Source organism: Cicer arietinum, chromosome 5 (genome assembly GCF_000331145.2).
Source record: "Cicer arietinum cultivar CDC Frontier isolate Library 1 chromosome 5, Cicar.CDCFrontier_v2.0, whole genome shotgun sequence".
Lineage (NCBI taxonomy): Eukaryota > Viridiplantae > Streptophyta > Magnoliopsida > Fabales > Fabaceae > Cicer > Cicer arietinum.
In genome coordinates, this window is record NC_021164.2 from 75,062,381 (window position 1) to 75,083,642 (window position 21,262).

A 21,262-nucleotide genomic window follows, 5' to 3' on the forward strand; every position below is an offset into this window, starting at 1 on the left:
CAGCTGCACTTGTTGTGTTATATGACTATCTTAGAGATAGTACATTGCTTGCAACCAAACAAATTGAGGGATATTTATCTTTATTTCAGGTACTATTATATTTATTATACTTATTATTATTATTTTTAATTATTTCATCACCTTAATAATTTTACTATATTTCAATTATTTATAGACTTGGATTTATGAACATTTTTCTGATATTTGTAAACGGGATATGGATGAGCTTATCTCCTCGATGCCACAGATGTTTCATTGGACTGCAAAACAAACATCTGTGAACGTTGCATATTACAGGGCAAAGTTGGATGCTTTGAGGGATACTGATATTATCTGGACGCCGAATTACGACGAGAACTCTATGACACGATTTCAGTTTGTGTCATTGTTTACAGGATACATTCGTTGGTGTTCCATGATGGTTCCATATTTACTAGAGAGGTGCATACGACAGTTTGGGTATACTCAACACATTCCTCCTACAGCACCGATGCTTGTTGTACGTGATGTTGACGTTGAATGGAGTATGTACCGGAACTCTGTACGATCACTTCGAGCTAAATTGCACCCAGCTGCATATCCACATGAGTGTGTTGAGGGATACATCCAGTGGTATTATAGGATATCTCATCCTCGGGTGATCCCTTATATTGCTGCATATGCCGGTCCTAGTTATGATGCTGATGCTGGTCCTGGTCCTGATGCTGGTCATAGTCATGATGCTGGTCCCGATACTAGGTGTACACGGTGTCACGAATTGGTGGTCTTATACACCAGAGTTTAGACTTACATATGGGTGGTCCTGAAGATCAGATGCGTGTCTTATTAGAGAGAGCTTTACACATTTCTAGAGGAGGAGATTATCAGTAGTATTATAGTTGTATTATTCAGACTTATTTTACTATTCGCGACTTATTTATTATTCAGATTTATTTAATTAGTACTTATTTTGTTGTATTATTTGCAACTTATTTATTATTCAGAGTTATTATTCGCGACTTATTTAGTTGTATTTAATATTTATTTAAGGTGTCAATCATCTAAATTTCAAACATACTATTTAAAGTGTCAATCGTATCATTTAAAACATCACAAAACACTTAATTGAAAACAAAATTGGCAATCATCTAAATTGAAAACAACATTTAAATCATCTGAATTGAAAACAACATTTAAAGCATCATAAAACAAAAGTGACAATCATCTAAATTGAAAACAACATTTAAAGTGTCAATCCTATCATTTAAAGCAATATACAAATCAAAAGTGTCAATTATCTACCAAAGACATATAATCTGAATTATTTTCTAAATCTAAAGAACCCCAATGTTGTAGACGTTCTGCATAAGCAATATCCCATGATGTAGACTCATCACTACGATGCTTCTTCCAATGCCATGCAAGTGGAGGTAACAGACATGCAGATTTCAATTTAACTTGAACCCAATGATTTTCGTTAACAAAACCAATGCTGATAACACGATCACGTGACAAATCTCCATTATATGCACCCCTCAATGGGAAAAAAAGTCAAACAAAAAGTTTTTGTCAATGTAACAAGAACGAGATTATATTTTGTTGCTATCACGTAACCCATATCAGGAGTGGTCATCCACTTCTCATTGGCTTGGTTTTCCAACTCAGTTACAAGTAAAGACTCTGTCACTTCTTGCAAACGTTCCTTGAATAGTGCATCATATAAATCAGGTTTGGACTTAATCTATGTATACAACTGTCGACGTACAATGCTCCAGTATTCTTCACCATGACCAAGTAAAGCAACAATAGCATGATATCCACAGTTTCCATCTGCTTTAACATTAACTATGTCTTCAATATATGGATGAATTAAAGAAGGAAACTCGTGGAAATATTTTTTAACCTGGTGGGAGACTTGTTTGGATGCTTGATGGGAGGCTTGTTTGGATGCTTGATGGGAGACTTGCAAACGTTCCTTGAATAGTGCATCATATAAATCAGGTTTGGACTTAATCTATGTATACAACTGTCGACGTACAATGCTCCAGTATTTTTCACCATGACCAAGTAAAGCAACAATAGCATGATATCCACAGTTTCCATCTGCTTTAACATTAACTATGTCTTCAATATATGGATGAATTCAAGGAGGAAACTCGTGGAAATATTTTTTAACTTGATGGGAGACTTGTTTGGATGCTTGATGGGAGGCTTGTTTGAATGCTTGATGGGAGACTTGTTTGGATGCTTGTTGGGAGACTTGAGTATCAACATGCTCAAAGTATGATGGGTCGCGATATACGTTATATCCCTTCAGCTTATTGTCTTTTTTCTTCTTAACACCACCTTTTGTTTTGATTTTATCCACTGGTGCACACATTGATGTTGTCTCCGGATATGCTATTTCACGCAACTTGCTCTTTAATGTCCTTCTTCCAGCAACATTAAGTGTTTTCCATGTTTTCCAAATTATATTCATCTCCGATGTAATGTCCAACTCTGAATCATTTGTCAACTGTTCATCCTCTTGATCACTATTCAAGGTTAATTTCCTCCAATGTATATGAACAGCATCTAATGGGATTGGAACACCTTTCATCTTGTATCCTGCTAACTCACATGCACAAGGTAATCCATGAGTCTTTCTAAGTATACAACAACACACATCTTTGTCGTTACCGACATAACTGACTCTCTTGTATTCTTCAACAATATCACCTAAGGCTTTCTTGGATACCACCCAAGTCAATTTCTCAAAGAATGGATTGTTGTGTATATGCTCTTTGCGACCTTTACTTATCTCAAATGAACCTTTGATCTTAATAATTTGAAACTTCAACATGTCATTCATACCATTCCATGCCTTACAAAAATCTCCTTTACTGTGTTCCAAAAATCTCTTCAATGACCAATGAGCAGACTCAACCCTAATATTTAAACAAAAAAAATACAAAATGTGAAGTAATGATCATATATCATGCATAAATCATATATCATATATCATACAAAATGTGAAATTTTAATGACATACCTATTAGTCGTAGTATTTCCTAGATGCAATACTCGATTGGTCCATGCTTCAACAAATCTTTCCTTATGAGGATTCAACCATGTGTCTCTGACGTAGTCAAAGAACATAATATTATCGACACATGCTTGCTCAAATACTTGCAAAAGTTCCTCGTACTCCTTCTCTTCAGAACAATAAACAATTTTCCTCCACAACTCAAGAATGGGTTCTTGCATGTCTTTCTTTAATATATACTGTTTGCATTTGGCTCCAACATTTTTGTTAATATGAAGTTGACAAAGTAAATTTGTTGAAGATGGAAATACAACTTTAATTGCATTCATTAAAGCCAGTTCTCTGTCAGTCACAATCACCTGAGGAAATGACGTGTTTGAAACAAACAACTCTTTTAACTTCTCCAATGCCCACAAAAAGTTGTCTTGACGTTCAGAATCCATATAAGCAAATGCAACATTAAATGTCAACCCAGTTGAAGTTACACCAACAATTTCAAACAATGGCAATCTATACTTGTTGGTTTTGTAGGTGCTATCCATGATCAATACAAGAGAGAACATGTTCAATAAAGTTATGGAATCTGGGTGCATCCAAAACATATCCCCTCACAACTTTGGAGTCCTCATGAGTCTTACTCCAACAAGTATATTTCTCAACTTCAAGTAACTTCAACAAATGTTGCATATCAGTTCTAGGTCCTTTTAAATTCTTCCTGTATGTACTTCGTCGCTTGTAAATTTGATAGATATTAGTCACATTCTTCGTATCTCGATCTCTCAAAGATGACAAGATATGTCTCGGTGCAACGTGATATTTTGTCAACTCGTCAACATGTTTCTTATCTTCTTCTGTTAAGCGTCCCATAAATGCATTATTCTCAAAAGTAGCTACTAACTCATGGTTGTGAAGTCCACAGATTAAACTAATAATCCATCCTTCATCATTTTTCAGTGGTCTCGCTTTAAGTTTAAACGGACATCCACACTTTTTAGTTGAAGTACCTGTGTCATATTTATTTGACTTATATTGTCCACCTCTATCACAACCAAGAATTACTTTTGTCTTTCTTCCTCTCTTTCCAGTCTCTACGTCTGATCGAGTAATGATAACTCAACTCATCAACATGTTTCTTATCTTCTTCTGTTAAGCGTCCCATAAATGCATTATTCTCAAAAGTAGCTACTAACTCATGGTTGTGAAGTCCACAGATTAAACTAATAATCAATCTTTCAGCATTTTTCAATGGTCTCGATCTAAGTTTAAACGAACATCCACACCTTTTAGTTGAAGTACCTGTGTTATTTTTATTTGACTTATATTGTCCACCTCTATCACAACTAATAATTAATTTTGACTTTCTTCCTCTCTTTCCAGTCTCTACGTCTGATCGAGTAATAATAACTGCTACTCGATTTTGTTGGTCGATCTCTCTTGCCCATGATATGACAGCTTCTCGTGACTAAAAAATTTGATCAGTTGTAAATGCTTCAGTTAAATATATAAATATTGGTTGTGTGTTTTCCATCCCTATTTCAAAAGAAAAAAACAAATTAAAAAAATATTTAAAAAAGTAAAAAAAAAAATTATTAACTACCGAATTTTTGAAATTTCCGGATTAACTATCGGAAATTTCAAAAAATGAAATTTCCGGTGAAGAAAACATAACTACCGAATTTTTCAAAAAATTGAAATTTCCGGTAGCTTCTGGAAATTTCAAAAATCCGGTATTGAAAATGTAACTACCGGAAATTTCTTTGATCAAATTTTCGGTATTACAAATAACTACCGGAAATTTAGTTGCCAAAATTAAACCTACCGAAAATTTCGTTGAGGGGTGAGATTTTAGAGTAATTTTTTTTTTTTACCACTCACGTGAATGAATTTATTAAAAATAAAATTGAGTTTTTAATTAATTGGGAGTACAAAAGCTAGCATTCCCCATTTTTATGACATACCATTGACAATATTACACGGTGCAAATCACTCAACAAACCCAATAGTAATCTGGTTTACTTTCCATTATCCTAGAAAGATTATAAAAGTACTACTGTTCAAGTGAAAGTCACATATTCTATTCCATGAAAATTACCTCATCCTCCTCACTAAAAGTTGGATTTTTTTTTCTAGTTATACTCCATTTATTTTCAGCTACACCTCATAACATTGATAAAAAATCAAATGTCCAAAATATCCTTTGTCTCATTTATTTTTTTTAAATCCTGATTTTCTCAATCTTTTTCTCCATTACTCTCTCTCTATCTCAAAGGTGTATGATCTCATATAAAGGCACGGAAAAAAGATAGCAAAAAATTGAAGGAACTTACACAATATTTTTTTTAATATTCTATTGCATAGATAATTGAAATGATGATTATTTACGGTGTTTTCATTGTTTTCCCTCTATGTGAGAGTACACATTTAAAAAAATGTTTATGCTGTACATTAACTAAAAAGCATAGGACATGCAATTTTTAAAATGAACTCTTTATGGACATATATGCAAACTAAATTCATATAATGCTTGTAATTTTAGAATTTACACATGGTGCGTGAATTTATTTTCCGTATGTGTTTGTAAACTGATTCACATGCTTGTGAAAATATCAAATTTTGAAATGTTATGTGAATTTATTTTGCATAGTCGCCGCAAACTAAAATTTGTGTATTTATCCTTCTTTTTTGCCAGACATGCTTGTGAAAATATTAAATTTTGAAATGTTATGTAAATTGATTTTGCATAGTTGCCCGCAAACTAAAATTTGTGTATTCATCCTCCTTTTTTGCAAGATATGCAAACTGAATTCACATAAACACGTCCGCAAAACGAGCTTGCATAAAAGTTTATAAAGTTCCCGTAAATGTTTGCAAACTGAATTTTCGTAAATGTTTGCAAACACAGTTCATGTACATCCCTAACCCAAATCAAAAACACATAGTAACCACATGACTCATCCGTAACCCTTATTGAAGCTATCACCGAAAACCCAAATAAAAAAAATCTACAAACTCTAAATCTCAACAACAAATGAAGAGAAACATAGAAGATTTGAAAGTAGAATGTTTTGCAAAAATAGAAGAAAAAGGGAAATGAAGAGAACAGGTAATGTGAGTTTTGATTTTCTAAGTTTTGATGTTCTGGTGGTATACCTTGAAAATTGATGAGTGTATAAGAGAAAATTGGTCAAAGGCTGATGGTGGGTGTTATTGGAAAAAATGGGTGGGATGTAACTAGCAAAAATCTATTGACTTGAGCATTGATTTGTTTAATCTGGCCATCGCTAGTTTCCACTCTCGATCACATACTAAATCCAGTTAATTTACATGAACGTTGTCTATGAATGTTAATTTCGGGCAACACTCTGATTCAGATATTCAACTGTGGAAGCTTCATAGTGATAATGCTACTAGTCCTATTGGCTAATTAATAGCTTTAAAAGGTGTGATAATGATATATGAAGTAAATTCTCCTTTCATAAACTGTGCATAAAAAAGAAAAAGAGGTGACACAAGAGGCAAGATAAGCTCTTAAAAAACAAGACATTTTCAGAACCTCTTATTGTGCTGAAAGTACAATGTGTTGGTAAACAAGTGCTAGTATGTCACATGTTTAATTAAGTGGCATACACATTTGGCTTTCTAGTTCTAGCACCTAAAAGTGGACAATAATTTAGGTTATGTTGGATCACCAGACATTGAAATCCCAAAATTCTAACAAAAAAAAAAACTCAAGTATTACAACTTGAAGGTACAATAAAAACAGAAGGTGAACTTAAAAATAAAAAGCAGAAGCAGTATCAGAAAGATGATATGTGAATAAAATTAGCCAGTAATCATGGTTCCAGCACCTTCATCAGTTAAAATCTCAAGTAACAAAGAATGTGGAACCCTACCATCAATTATGCTCGCAGTTTTAACCCCTTGCGCGAGTGATCTCACGCAACAATTAACCTTAGGAATCATTCCACCACCAACTCTTCCATCTTCAATCATCTTCCTTATTCCTTTTATATCAATTTTCTTCACCAAACTCTCTGGATCATTCCGATCTTCCAATATCCCCGCCACATCTGTTAACAATATCAACTTCTCCGCTCCAAGCGCCGCTGCCAATTCTCCCGCCACCGTGTCCGCATTGATGTTATAAGGTTGTCCGAACTCATCAGCCGCCACCGATGTAACCACCGGAATATGTCCGCTGTCGACCAGAGACCGGAGCACAGCGGGATCGACTCTCGCGACCTCGCCGACGAACCCTAGGTCGGATGATTTAGGGCTAGGGCGTGCAGTGAGGAGGCGGCCGTCCATGCCGGAGAGTCCAACGGCTGTGGCGCCGGCTTTGTTGATAAGAGAGACGAGAGTTTTGTTAACCTTACCTACGAGAACCATGGAGACGATCTCCATCGTTTCGGCATCGGTAACACGGAGGCCTTCACGGAAAACGGCTTGAATGTTGAGACGGCTGAGCCAGTGGTTGATCTCAGGACCGCCACCGTGAACCATGACAGGACGGAGGCCGACGCAGGAGAGAAGGACAAGATCGTTAATGACGGAGGCCTGGAGTTCCGGTGATTTCATGGCGGCGCCACCGTACTTGACGACGATGGTTTTGCCTCGGAATTTTTGGATAAAAGGAAGCGATTCCGAGAGGATGTCGACTCGGAACTGACCGGGAGTTGCTGACTCAGAGAGGGGAAGCTGAGCCGCGGAAGTGGTGCAACGACAGCCATTGAATGGAAAAGAGAGGTTAGTTGGTGGACGTTTGATTTTGGTTTCTTTTGTTGTTGAGATGAATGGGAAGTGGTGCAACGACAGCCATTGAATGGAAAAGAGAGGTTAGTTGGTGGACGTTTGATTTTGGTTTCTTTTGTTGTTGAGATGAATGGGAAAGATCCTCCCATCAAATGTGTGAAGGTTTTGGATACCCCTCCCAACATTGCGTTACAGTTGCACACACTCGTACTCCTAACTTCAAATGACCAACTCAAAGCATCAAATTCAAGGGTTTACGGGGATATAAATAATTTTTAAATTCTTTCTCCACGTGCCATTCAACCATCTTTTTTGTTTTTATTAAGGAGATTTCATTTACACCAACACTGATAGACAAAATTATATTATAAAAGTATATAGTGAACAAATGTGAGCTAAAAATAATGCATTATTAAAGACAATACAAACAATATTTTACATTTTTAGAACTTTTTTTTTATATTCCTTTGAAAATTTTCAGATGAAGAAAACATAAAAGGTAAAGATAGAAAGCATAAAAAGTAAAGAACTGAATCTATATTTATTAATTCACTTAAAAGTGATAATAGAAAGTAAACAACCCTAAATATTGGTTATTCTACCTTGTATAGCTATAAGGGATGTAAGTGTTGTACAGTCACTATAGTGCCCAAGTGCTCAATGTTTTTTGTAACGTTGGATCAAGGAATTCCATAAACATTTATGACTGAGGAATAGTCCTATAGCTTAAAAGAGTTTTTATAAAGATTATGTAGAGTTATTGTAGACGGAGACAACTGATAAACTTTCCACGCTTTCCACCACACAGGTGGCAGACACCCATGTAGGTATATGAAGAAAAAACTGTAGCGTAATAGCTAAATCGCAAACTGCAACTATAACCACTCGAAAAAGATGAATATAATTGGTAAAAAGATCAGAGGGTAAAAGACTAAATGTTTTTATGGTAGTTGTTAACATTTTCAAAGATTTAGAAATCCTTTTGGCAAAATTGCGAATTGAGATGCTACATAAACTTCTGTTCCCTTCTTTTCCATTGTCACATTATTACTACGACCATTGATATCTCTACTTCAAAGATGCCTATAGGCAAAAAGAAACATCAGCCCGATCCTATCCCTCGAGTAAAATGAGGTTTGCTAAAAACATGTATACAATTATGCTTCTCGACTTTATACCACAATGATAAGTTGGAAGAGATGGATAAATGTGAAAGACTACAGCAAAAATTTGGAGACAAAAACACCTTTAGCCCAAAAATGAATACAATGAAGAAAGAGATTATAATTACAGCCTTTTACACTAACAATTAATAACCATAGTCATAATCATCATCACTACTCACTGATCCAAGTGTTTGACTATCATCATCATCATCCTCCTCACCTTCAGTCACAATGTCCAATAAACCAGTTCCACCATCAAAGTCTAGGTCGTCCAACATGAAATCTCCATCTTCATCATCATCGTCGTCAGGCTCACTTACACTATCCTCGTCGTCGTCATTGCTCAAGTCATCAGGATCACTGTCGCTTTCCCCACCAAAACCAGGGCCTAAAAGAGGATCTTCATCGTCATCGTCATCATCCTCGTCTTCCTCCTCGCTCTCAGCATCATCGGGATCAGAATCATCATCAGTTGGCCTCCGGCGACCAATTTCATAGGATCTGGCTGATGAATACATCTCACCTTGATCGTCCATGGTAATCAAACCAACGAATGAATCTGTTGGCTCAGTTGCAAAATCAAGTACACAGCGATCCACAGGAGTAGTAGCGATGTCAGAATAATTGATTGCATCCACTGTGCGAAAAGCTGCAAAAAGTGGGTGCTTAACACGACGTGTGTTCACTGCTGACATTACATCCTCAAGATTTCTCCTTAAGATTGCATACATAACATCACCTCGAGCATTAAATGTTATTGCTGTTTGATCTAAAGAAGCTACTTGGCGTAGAAGTCTGAACTTTCGCAGATCCCAGACTTCAGAGTTTATAATAACCTGGGAAATAAAAAATAAAGGTCAGAAAGAACACTTCGACACAGGAAGTATACACTGACATTGTAAACAGTATACAAAAATATCAAATCACATTCCACCATTTTAAACATTTTTGAAATATATTTAGACGTTTAAGTAAAACCCATTAACACAGCTAGTGTAGTATAGTTATTACACAGTAAAAAAACATGTGCACACTATGCTGATGTCTTGGGGATCATTCACAACCCTTTTTGCAATCTCATACTGACCCACTTTATGGATCCAGTTTATGGATGCACAAGAAATATTCTTAATAATGAGGTCGATATTTGAACCCTTCGAACATCATCTTGCCTTCTAGACATAGTAAAACCGTATATCTACTAAGAGGCTATAAATATAGATATATACAGCCTCTTAACATTTTTATTGGGAGTCAATACGATGTAAAATCTATCTATAACTCAAATAATTATCTTGTGTTCGGACAGATGTAGGATTTTGCATACCTCATTGCCAGCAGGATGAAAGCCACCACCGCCATAATCAGTGAACTGATCAAATCGATGAACAGGCCTAGAATCTCGTCGGTCCCATAAGACACCATTCCATAGCAGCATTGAATCAGCAGGGCTGAAGTGAATTAAAGAATAAAGATGACCCCGCCCTGTAGAAGGAGCAAATGTATCGGACAATTTTGTTTCTAGCTGGCAAGTTTGGATATTATATAAAAGGATTTCACGCCCTGCAGATTCTGATGACAAGGCAGCAAAAACATTCCCGGAATTACTAAACCTGGCAGCCTTGCACCCTTCAAATGAATGGGTGGGACCACCTAAGATTGATGTCGCATCCCACAGCTTAACATCTTGAGAGCATGAAGAAAGCAACAACTGGGTCTCACCAGAAACATAAGACTGAACGAGGGTCAAAGGAGACTGGTGGCCCGTGAAGCTCTCCACCACATTATTGTTGTTGGAATCAAAAAATTTGAGTTCTCCAGTATGGCTACCAACGGCAATATGAGAAGAGTCTCCAACAAATGTAATGCACGTTAATAATGCACCTGCATCATCCCGATAAGTGCGCCATGGCCTAAACCGGCTAAAAACAAATTGACGATCCTTGCGATTACCATGTACTCCACCATATGTAAACTTAAATTCACGGGTACCAAGCCGAGCGGTCACATTAGAAGGGGCATTCAGGCTTCGCTTAGGTTCAGGACAAACATGTGGGTGCATAAGAGATATTGGAGGAAGGGTGGTAATGGGGGCGGGGCATTGGCGATGCTGATGTTTCAGATACTGAACTACTAGAGAATCCAGTGTCACTCGCTCAGGGTTGTTGGGCTGAAGGTCATTCAATACTTGGGAGGATGGTGTCATCTGACCTAGATTTGAGTACTGATTCTCATCAACATTGTCAGCTGTACAGCGGCCTTGTTGATTCCTCAGATTACAAGTTGGTGTGGATAGCCCCACACCATCAGACTGCAGGCTGCTTTTACGAACTGCACTTGAGCAAATCGGAGTGCGAAGTCCCTGATCCCCAACATTTAGTCGCTTTCCAGATGAAGAAAACATTGGTATATCCTTTAAATCCGATAACTTCCGTTTGGATGGCAAGGTGTTTGGAGTCTTGTACTGAGATCCAGCATCAGTGTCATGTTTCACAGAAGATTCAGATGGATTCTCTACTATATTAGTTTCTGAGGCCTCTTTCCCAGTACGGAACCATTTTCTGACTGATGATGACTGTCGAGAGTCACTGACTTGGTGTTTTGAATGGGAACCGAAAGATGATGAGAAAGTTAGTGACTTTTTCTTTGCAGAGAAAACAACATCACTTTTCAAGCAGGCATCCTCGTTCTTTGCATTGGGCTTTAACTTTAACTTGCTAGAGAGAAATCCACCAGGAGTACGACCAGAGGGCCACTGAATTTGTGTTGAAGAAGATTCCTGTGTGGTGGGCTGTTGTGCAAGAGAAGATGGGGCAAGCAATGGTGGCAAAGGAGTTAATTGAGCTTCCTTAAGCAATGAAGCAGCAGTTTGTCCCAATCCAGTTGCCAGTAAGTGTTCATGAATTAATAGCAAAAGTTCACTGCATAAGACAAACAGAAAATAAAGAACATAAACCATCAGAAGAGGAACCGGAATGGAGGTTGACATTGGGGAAAGAGCTGCAAATGTATACAAAACCCAGAATGGTTGGTTTTTGTAAGGAAAAAAAATACTAGGTACCTTCCAGGGTAAGTAATAGGAGTGGCAGCAGCTATAGCAGCCCTTTCTATGCGCCCAATTGCAGTAGTAGTTGCATCACTAGCAACTAATGTACTTGCACGCCCTAAATTAGCCACAATCTACAAATACAATTTCCACAGAAGTATCAATAGCAGCCTTTATGGAGCACATTAATTCATGTGTTACATTTAAACACGATCACCGAATATTGAACAGTATAGATTTTCAAAATATTTATATACGAAACAGTGTAAACAACTTATAATCCTAAAAAGATGTTTGTTTTTCTTAAACATTCAAAAATAGTAGATTTTGAAGTAAAATTCCAATAACTTTTTAAAAGCTCAAATAAATAGGCTCTAAATGAACTAACATAGAATTCAATAGGGATTGAGAATTCAATACGAAACTGATAACACCAACAAAATTGAAAAGGAAACAGAAAATACAAAAAACCTCATGATATGATATTCTTCAAGCCAGCATATAACCATCTATAGGTTGATATGTGCATGGAAACAAAAAACACTAATCCCATTAAATTCCATCCAATGGGTTTTGTTCCAAGCATTAATATAGTAAAATTTCTAGCAAAGAAACTTAAGCATCAATTTTACGGTGTTTGGTTAACATGAGTACTGAAGACTTGGATACGCAAAAAAGTGAAGCACGCAGCATTAGTCCATAACAAGTTCACTCAAACCAACATGATACCCTGAAACACAAACTTCGGCGTCATCAAAGAGTGGAGATGCTCACCCCAATTAGCTCAATTGCAGCCTGGGATAATTCAGCTTGCCACCTACCCTGCTCTGTTCCAAGTGACGGGCTGCCTGAATCCCGAATTAGTTCTGACAGCCTTTTCCCAACCTAGAACACAAACAAAATCAAAAAATTAGAAAATATTTTTTTGTTTCTAAACTCGTCATCAGAACAGCATTCAGACAGTTATACACCTATGACTTGTTGCAAAAAAAATTCATGCTAGGCACCATCTAGTTCAATCCTAAGTAACCAGGATGTAATGGATTGTTAGGTGACCCCCTTTATTGATTGGAAAATTGTTAGGTGTCACATGTCTGTTGGTACGCCCTCCGGTTCTAATGTGTATTTATTTTTTAAATTACTCTTTTGCCCTCATTTAAAATGTTATCTTTTTAATATTGGCGGTGGTGTATTTAATGTCTTACAATTTTCCAGAAAAAACATTCGAAGAGTTGAAACAATAAATGAGAATATTAGTTTTGATGTTTTTTTGGTTGTCTCTTATAATTGGGATTGGAGGGAGTATTAAATTTTTTGTTAGTAACTGTTAGTAAAGGACTTAGTGGAAGGCTGGGATAACTAGAGAAATAAGGCACGTTATGTATAAAATATTGAGAAGCGACTTGTCATTTTGTGAGAGAATTGGGGCCTTTGATTAGGGAGGTGCAGACTCAAATTTCTGCAACATTTCTATAAGTGGATAACTTATCCCTGCATCTTGGAATAAAAACTATGACTGAGTTCAACAAAGTCAATTATAGTTGCTCACCTGAAGTTTTGTCAATATATGTGCAATAGTATTATCTCTGGCTAATCCAAGAAGCACTCGACATGCAAGTGCACGAAGACAGTCCAGAGCAGCAGGAGGAGAATATATACGCGGTTGGAGGAGATGCAGAAGAACCTTTATACCATTATTATTACGGACAGCCTCTCTTGCCTGATGATATCCTGTTTCCATCTGTGTAGCAAGGCCGGTACAACTTTCCCCTGATCTCTGAGGTACTCCTGATCTCTGAGGTGTTCCTGATCTCAGAGATATTCTTCGGTCACCAACCAAACCTGATGTAGCAGAGGGAGCAGAAGCTTGTGGAGTACTAGTAACAGATTTCATAGTAAGTGCTGCAGCACTGCCTCGGTCTACAGCACTTGACTCTCCATTCCTCTCCCTAGGATCAATATGGCTGGAAACTTGAGCAGATTGATCTATGGTATTATTACGTTCAGCATTTCTATCTCTAGCCTCTGAGAGAACACCATTTGAGGTTTGGGATTTATTGAGAGAAGGAGGTGGACAAACAAGATTAACTAAAACATTTAATGCTGGTTGAATTATCTGAAATACACAAATCAGTATGTCAAAAGTCTAGAAGACTCCCCTTTGCCAACAACAGATGTTAGGGCAGTGAACACTATAATTTCTACCACAAGACACTTACCTCTGGGTCCACGTGATTACTGGCAATATTTGCTGCATCCAGAATTACAGCAATACCAGCACGATTGGTGCTTAATGTTGCATTTATAATCATCTTTCGACTGCTAGGTACTAATGTAACAATTTGCAAAACCCCTAATGCATACTGAAGCAAATCATGTAGATATCGCTCCACAGGTGGGGCCTACAAAACAACCAAATGAACTAAATAAATAAATATATTGCAAGTCAAAGGGAAAACACAAACTAAATTTGTCATACCTGACACAGTTCCAACATAGTGATATGCCCATTAGATGCCAAGAATTTCTCAACTTCCTGCCACTTTGTTGTCACGAACACGAGACATAGCTTCCGATCTTTTTGTAATTGTAGGAATACAGCATCCATTGCCTCATTGCTAATATCTAGTGGCTTGTAAGCAGCCCTTATACTAGAAATATTTCTAGGAGCACTGAATTTGCTTTTGTTTGGACGAATGGAATCTATTAATAAAAGGAGGTGTGCCCGGAAATATTGCCGCAAAGCAACACAAGTGTGATAGGCTACCTGCTTCTCAGACGATGTCAGCACTTCTGCAGATGATGTTCTATCATTTCGAAGTGATCCTGAGTTGGATGAACCCAATGCTCCAGAGGTTACTCCAGATCTTATAGAAGCGGCGTCGTTTAGAAGTCCGAGTAATTTCTGTAACCCATCCTGAGAATCAAAAGCATCGAGAACTGCTCTGAAGACAAACGCAGCAGCAAAAAACAATGCTGCATTTTTCCGGGCTTGGTCTTGGTTGCACTCAAGGAGTTGGAGAGCCAACTCGACCACATGATAAATGACATCGGATGGAAGTGCACAAACCCGTTCCATTATCCCCTGAAATAATCATCTAGAGTTAAAATAATGTAATAGGATTATATGAAGATGTACACAAAGCTTTAGAGTATAATTGCTACATGTCTCACATCAAGATTATGACTGTTAAACACAATGAATACCTGAAGGGAACCAATGGTAAATAGACAAGAAGAGAGGCCAAAGAATGTCTGAGCCATTCTAGGCACAGCAAGCAGCTTTTGCATTCCCCCGCGGTCCACGAAGAGTGCAGCAAATTTCCTATGGGCAGCCAAAGCACATATCAGCTTCATGATATCAGGCAACAGGAAAGCAACCTTGGATGGCTCCTGATGTTTAGAATTTTGCTGCAGAAGTCCGAGACACACGTCAACCCCCTTCTCATGCAATACAGGTCCAAGAACTTCCACATATTCTCCAAGTAACGCAAGACACTGGATGCAATATCTTTCCCTCAATTGTGCAAGTGATTGACCATCTGGGATGAAACAATCTTGAACGTCGTCACTAGATTCTGTTTCTCTGTGACTAACCTTCTCTGTCTCAGTATTGATGCAGACGGAGGAGCTCCTGCAACCAACCCAAGAAGAACATTGTCACCAAGGATAAAAGAACTTCTCTGACAATTGTTTGTGTAAGGACTCTATATTTATAATTATATTTGTACATACCTTGAAACTTCAACAGCAGATGCAGCATCAATAACGGTTGTTGCAGCTCTCGAAGCAGCTAAAACAGCTGCTTCTTCATCATTGGTGGATTTATATTCCTGAATAAACACAAGAAATAAAACATTTTATCATTTCAGTTTTGAGTGTAAGTTCTGAAGTAAAGACACGTGCACAAACAAATACATTTGCACAACGTATAATTTTTTGACATAAGAAAAGAAAATGAACGCACTCCAGCATACCTCTGAAGCTGCAGTTTTAACAAGGTCAGCAGCAGCATCGCCAGCTGCTTTGACAGCTTCTTCTGGTGCATTGGCTGATCTAGCTTCAGCTTCAGCAGCTAGGACTGCTTTCCGAACAAGATCAGAGATATCTTTACTTCCAATACGGCATTCTTGGAAACAATCATCAGTATCCTCTCTTTCAGAAGCCAAAGCCTCGGAAATGGTACTAATAAGGGTCTTCTTAGAATCAGGCCCCCGCTTAACATCAGCATTCCTTGACGAGCTCCTATCTCTACCATTCCGCCCCTGTCCTAGTCGGCTGCCGGAACCAGCAGATTGCAAAACAGGTTCACTTTCTACCACCCCTTCATTGACCCTTCCTTTCGCTCTAGATCTTCCCCATCCACGGTTAGCACGCCGCCTTGAAGGGTCGTCTCTAGCATTGTCTTCATGCTCACCATATTTTATCCTTCCATCACGAATATCTCTACAGTGCCATCTCTCCTCCCCATCAGAATCAACCTCACAGACATCAGCACCTTCACTGAGTCCATCAGCTGGTTCACCGTCTATGCAAGCTTGTCCACTAACGCTTCTATCCTGACCCCTTTCAAGAGCTTGGTCATCTAAAGATCTCTCTTCAACCATCCTTGTATCGTCCAAATGACTCGATTCCAGGAGCTGTCGAAACCTTCCACGGCCATCATCTCTACCTCTCACTGAAGTACTCCCAGATGAATGTTTGTTCTCTGATAAATGACCTATATCTTTTTGGCTGCCACTTGTCTCACCCAGTACACGCGAACGAAGATATCGCATGAGCTTAGCTGACAAACCAGATGTTAATACATCTTCCACTATTTGACCTCCGCTGAAAAAATTCAATATTTAATAAGAAAATTAAGAACCAAACAAATAGGAATAAGCAAGACTACCAGCATCGCCTCAAAGCAAAAATAAAAGCACTGAAGTAAGTAAAACTTCTGCACGCGAAATCTAAAACAATTAGCAGCTTATCAGTTGAGTAGCATAGCATACCCAACCAAACACACAGCAAGGAGTCCAGTAGAATAGGTTTTCAACAATTCAGAATCTGAGACCTCCTTTCTCCCCAGATCACGCTTGAGATTTTGCTCCTCACCAGACAATCTAGTATTATCATCCGTCACCCAATTTTTTATGTTCTCAAGGACCGGTTCTTCAAAAACATGAGGATACTGTCCATTTCAAGTTTATAATATTCATAAGACAAACACCCATTGAATATAGAAAATTATAAAAACAATTCACAAAAGCCAGCCAGAAAAACTGTAAATAAAACAAAACTTACAATCCAAGTTAGAGAACAACACAATAGAAGTCTTGAGGCGGCAGCTTTAACAGAAGTGGAGTATCTGTTTTCTGACAGAAACTTCAAAGATATTAACTCAAAGAAATCATCATTTTCCTGTGGAGAATGTCACAAGAGCCAAATTACAAACTCATTAATTTAATAATCATAGAAAAAACTCTACACCCAAAATTAAAAAAGACCATATAATAATAATAATAATACCCGAATTATACTCCCTAGGCGGCCAATGTTATGGGCAGCACGGGCATTAGTAGAAGAAGAATGACCATTTTCATCCATGTATCTACATTTCAAAAATAAATTATTAACAAAAAAACACAAGGAAATTAAATAACTAAAGTTAAGTACAGTATTCATTCAGAGTCTAAGCTAATCATTTGTGAATATAATACAATACACAAATACATTCATGCATACATCAACGGCTCTAAAATTATTCAAAAACAAAAGAACAAGTGCCTAAAAAATAGAAAACGGGAAATTATGAAAACATACCGAGACTCTTGAGTTTCAAGAATTGAAGCAAGGGCATGAAGAACGGTGGGTTTAGGGTTATCAGGAGAAGAAGTGATTTTGTCCATGAGTTTATTAACCTTGGCAATCAGCTCTTTTTCTTCCATCTTAGAAGAATCTTCTTCTTCTTCCTCCTCTTCCTCACGTGGCGGTTCAACTAGGTTTTGATTCACTTGATTATCATCCATCGGCGGCGAAACAGATAATAATAACACACAAAGGTATATTAATTTTAATTAATAATAACGATATTTTTTTGTTATTGTTTTTGTTCTTGGTGTTTTTTATATGAATGTGTTCTTCTATCTATGTATCGATATTGTAGTTTATGTGAATTTATATGAATCAACAAGGAGAAGAAGAAGAAGATGAAAGCGAATGAAAAAAAAAATACGAGTTAGAAAATAAAAGAGAACACCGAATTATGGATCAGAAGGTTCCGGAGATATTCGACCCGGTTGCTTATAACCCTAAACAACACTTTCCACTACGAAGCCCTAATAACAAAACGAAAATAACAAACAAAATATAAAAAGAAGAAGGAAAAAAAAAAACGTAACAGGAGCCTGGGCCTAGTTGCTAGTGTGGCTACCAAACAAATATTTTGTATTCGTGATTTTTTTTTGGGTGAAGTATTTTTAAAGGCTATATTATTCTTTTGATTATTTAATTTTATTTTTTATTTTATTTTAGTTTTTTTATTATTTTTTATTATTATTTATTTTGTTTTATTGTTTTGATTGTATTTTCGTTAGTTATATTAATCATTTTCATTAATATCTGTTAAAAAATATTTAATTTTTTTTATCTCATTTCTCTTATTCGTCTTCAAATTCTGAAACTCCAAAATTTATATTTCATTCAATCTAAAAATATGGAAAACTCATTAAATTTATGATTTTGAAACCCATAAAATTTTAAATCTATAACTTATATATTCAAATTCATGACATTTAAAACTTAAAAAAATGAAAAATCCGTAAAATCATTATTCTCTTTTGAAATTTTCATGTGAATCGGCAAATCTATTACACATCATTGTCTTCATCATTCAAACCTTTTAATTTATCACTCCTTTAATTTAAAAATTCATAAAAAATTCACCAAACTCATAATCTTCAAACTCAACCTTGAATCTAAACAAACAAAAAATTATGAAACTCAAATATTTCAAAATGTGGAGATAGGATCAAATTAATGTTGGACATGAAATCTGATATTGACAAAAAAATAGTAAGTATTTTTGTTTAGAATCCCTTATGAATTAAAAAAAAAAAATATATCATTTTTATGAGCTTAAATTATTATGGATTTGACTTTGAGTTACAAATTTGAAAAGTTATGACTAAAATGAAATCAGAAAATAAGTTAAGAGATTAAAAGAGTAATTTAGTCATCTTCTATTCATGTTATTATTATATATGTTTTTATTTATTAATTATACTTTTTAAGTATTTTAATAACATAATTAATAGTAATAACTATATTAACAATTCAAAAGTCTGTAAAAAAATATATTATTTGTAACGTATAAACAGAAACGTTGCTTTCTGCTTTTCTTAATAAAAATTACACAACTTTATACGATCATTTAAAAAATCGGTTATTTTATTGATAACACTAGAAAAAAATATATAAATAGTACAGTTTAAATGAATAATAAAATAACCAAAAATAAATAAATACATCTCGTAGTCATGTAACACTCCACTTAGTTATCTAGAAAATAATACAAAATGGTACAAATTAAGTTTAATTTCACAAGAAAAGTAATAATAGATGTATAAAACATAAATACAATGTTATAAGTAAAGTTTCACACTCAAACAATTTAATTAAATTCTAAAAATATAATTATAATAACGATTAAATATTAACATTAAATATTTGATCTCGGTATGAGACTCAAGTCTTATAAAAATAGAGGTGATAAAAAATAAAAATAGTTGAAAAATCTATTTTTATATCAATAATAAAAAGAATATAAAATTCATTTTTCATAAAACATTTCATATAAGTTATTTTATGATAATTAATGTTTGAATAGAAATAAATTACTACAAAATTATTCGTTTTACTAAAGTTGAATATTAATATTTTTACACAAAAAATATAATAAATTTAAAACATGGATTTTTTTAAGTAAATTTAGCCTTAACATATTAATTCAATTAATAATTGTAAGGATATTAATATGTATAGAGTTTGTGTTCAAATCTAAAATCTCATAGCTGTGTGAGTTAATTATAGTAAAATTTATTATTTTTTTAAGATAAAAAATATATAAAATAAAAACAGTATAATTATATTGAAAAAAATAAATAATATTTGAGTCGGAACTAATAAGACAGAAAATTAAAATTAAGAACAATAGTTCTTATAGCTAGAAGATGCATATATAATTTGATAGGAAAGCAATATAATTTAAAATTAACCTTTTATGTGGAATAAAATTAACTCTTTATTGCTAGAGAAATAAGAAGAAAATAAATAAGTTCAGCTTTATAAAGTGACTGGTGCTATATTAAAGAAAACAAAAGATTGGTGCTGACTAGGAGATTTAATAATTAAAGTCAAAATTCTTTTTTTAAAAAATAATCAAGTCAAATTTATGAGTTCGTTTTTTTTATATGCGTAATAAATTAATGGCTATAACGGGTATCCAATCCACCAAAAGTACTAGTCCATTTCATTTTGGTATGCAGTTTTATAGACTTCGAGTTCGAATATACCTTTAATATTTTAATAGAAAATATATATATATACACACACGTTGAATATACGTTCATGGATTACTCAGCCAACCTTCAAATTACAAATCCAATATGTTTCTCGACAAAACCAACCTTAATACATTAAATTTGATATGAAATTGCTGGAAATCAGTTATTGCCTCTTTGAATCAAATTATGACTCATGAGTCCAATAAGCCAGTACACCAAGTGACGACCAACCAAACTAAGTCTTGTACCTACTTTTTTTCTTAATTATAAATTGAGAATAATGAAATATTATTAATTAATTATTAATATATATATATATATATATATTGTTAATTGTTAATGAGTATTAATTAAATGATTAAATATATATTGAATTTTGTTTTTGACTAGATTGTGATAGGTTGGACCATTGTATTAAGTCAAATAAGATATTTGTAAGGTTAGACTTTAGTTATTTAATCCTTGTATTATTATATCATGTGTTTGATATACATATGATAACCAACAAGATGATAATATTTTATTTTGTTATGTAATTGATACACATCTCTTGATAATATGATATAATATATGTTATATTTAAATAACAAAATTATTATTATGAACAATTATATAATAGTTTTTTTAAAATTAATTAATCATATTTTAAATATTATAAATTAATTAAAAAATACTAAAAATTTAAATAAGTAATTAAATAGTTTTATATTTAAAATCATCCATTGAGATTACTGAATAAATAATT

The 21,262-nt window shown here is 35.0% G+C and overlaps 3 protein-coding genes and 1 long non-coding RNA gene across 5 annotated transcripts; 1 reads left to right on the forward strand and 3 right to left on the reverse strand.

The window, feature by feature from the left end:
• Positions 1–1,305: 1,305 nt before the first annotated feature.
• Positions 1,306–4,003, reverse strand: LOC140920621 (PKS-NRPS hybrid synthetase cheA-like). Its single transcript, XM_073369394.1, has 2 exons — positions 3,011–4,003; positions 1,306–2,906 (listed from the first exon to the last, which is right to left on the reverse strand). Exons 1-2 carry the CDS (start codon positions 3,604–3,606, stop codon positions 2,123–2,125), a joined length of 1,380 nt encoding a protein of 459 aa, XP_073225495.1. The 5' UTR covers positions 3,607–4,003; the 3' UTR covers positions 1,306–2,122.
• Positions 4,004–6,525: 2,522 nt separating this feature from the next.
• LOC101502147 (acetylglutamate kinase, chloroplastic) lies at positions 6,526–7,941 on the reverse strand. 2 transcript variants are annotated; one of them, XM_073368568.1, is made up of 2 exons: positions 7,854–7,941; positions 6,526–7,779 (listed from the first exon to the last, which is right to left on the reverse strand). In XM_073368568.1, the coding sequence occupies exons 1-2, from the start codon at positions 7,939–7,941 to the stop codon at positions 6,827–6,829; spliced, it is 1,041 nt and encodes a 346-aa protein (XP_073224669.1). In that variant the 3' UTR covers positions 6,526–6,826. The 2 variants fall into 2 exon arrangements, with proteins under 2 accessions (XP_073224669.1, XP_073224668.1); XM_073368567.1 differs by having other exon boundaries at positions 6,526–7,750; positions 7,840–7,941.
• On the forward strand, positions 7,662–7,995 carry LOC140920330 (uncharacterized). Its single transcript, XR_012163163.1, has 2 exons — positions 7,662–7,750; positions 7,840–7,995. It is a non-coding gene; the product is annotated as an uncharacterized lncRNA (long non-coding RNA).
• A 911-nt stretch (positions 7,996–8,906) lies between these two features.
• Positions 8,907–18,287, reverse strand: LOC101501821 (DDB1- and CUL4-associated factor homolog 1). Its single transcript, XM_004501202.4, has 14 exons — positions 17,777–18,287; positions 17,483–17,564; positions 17,258–17,374; positions 16,966–17,144; positions 15,946–16,798; positions 15,704–15,801; positions 15,176–15,602; positions 14,448–15,053; positions 14,188–14,370; positions 13,518–14,084; positions 12,743–12,853; positions 11,984–12,102; positions 10,250–11,843; positions 8,907–9,758 (listed from the first exon to the last, which is right to left on the reverse strand). Exons 1-14 carry the CDS (start codon positions 17,980–17,982, stop codon positions 9,066–9,068), a joined length of 5,835 nt encoding a protein of 1,944 aa, XP_004501259.1. The 5' UTR covers positions 17,983–18,287; the 3' UTR covers positions 8,907–9,065.
• Between the last annotated feature and the right edge of the window lie 2,975 nt (positions 18,288–21,262).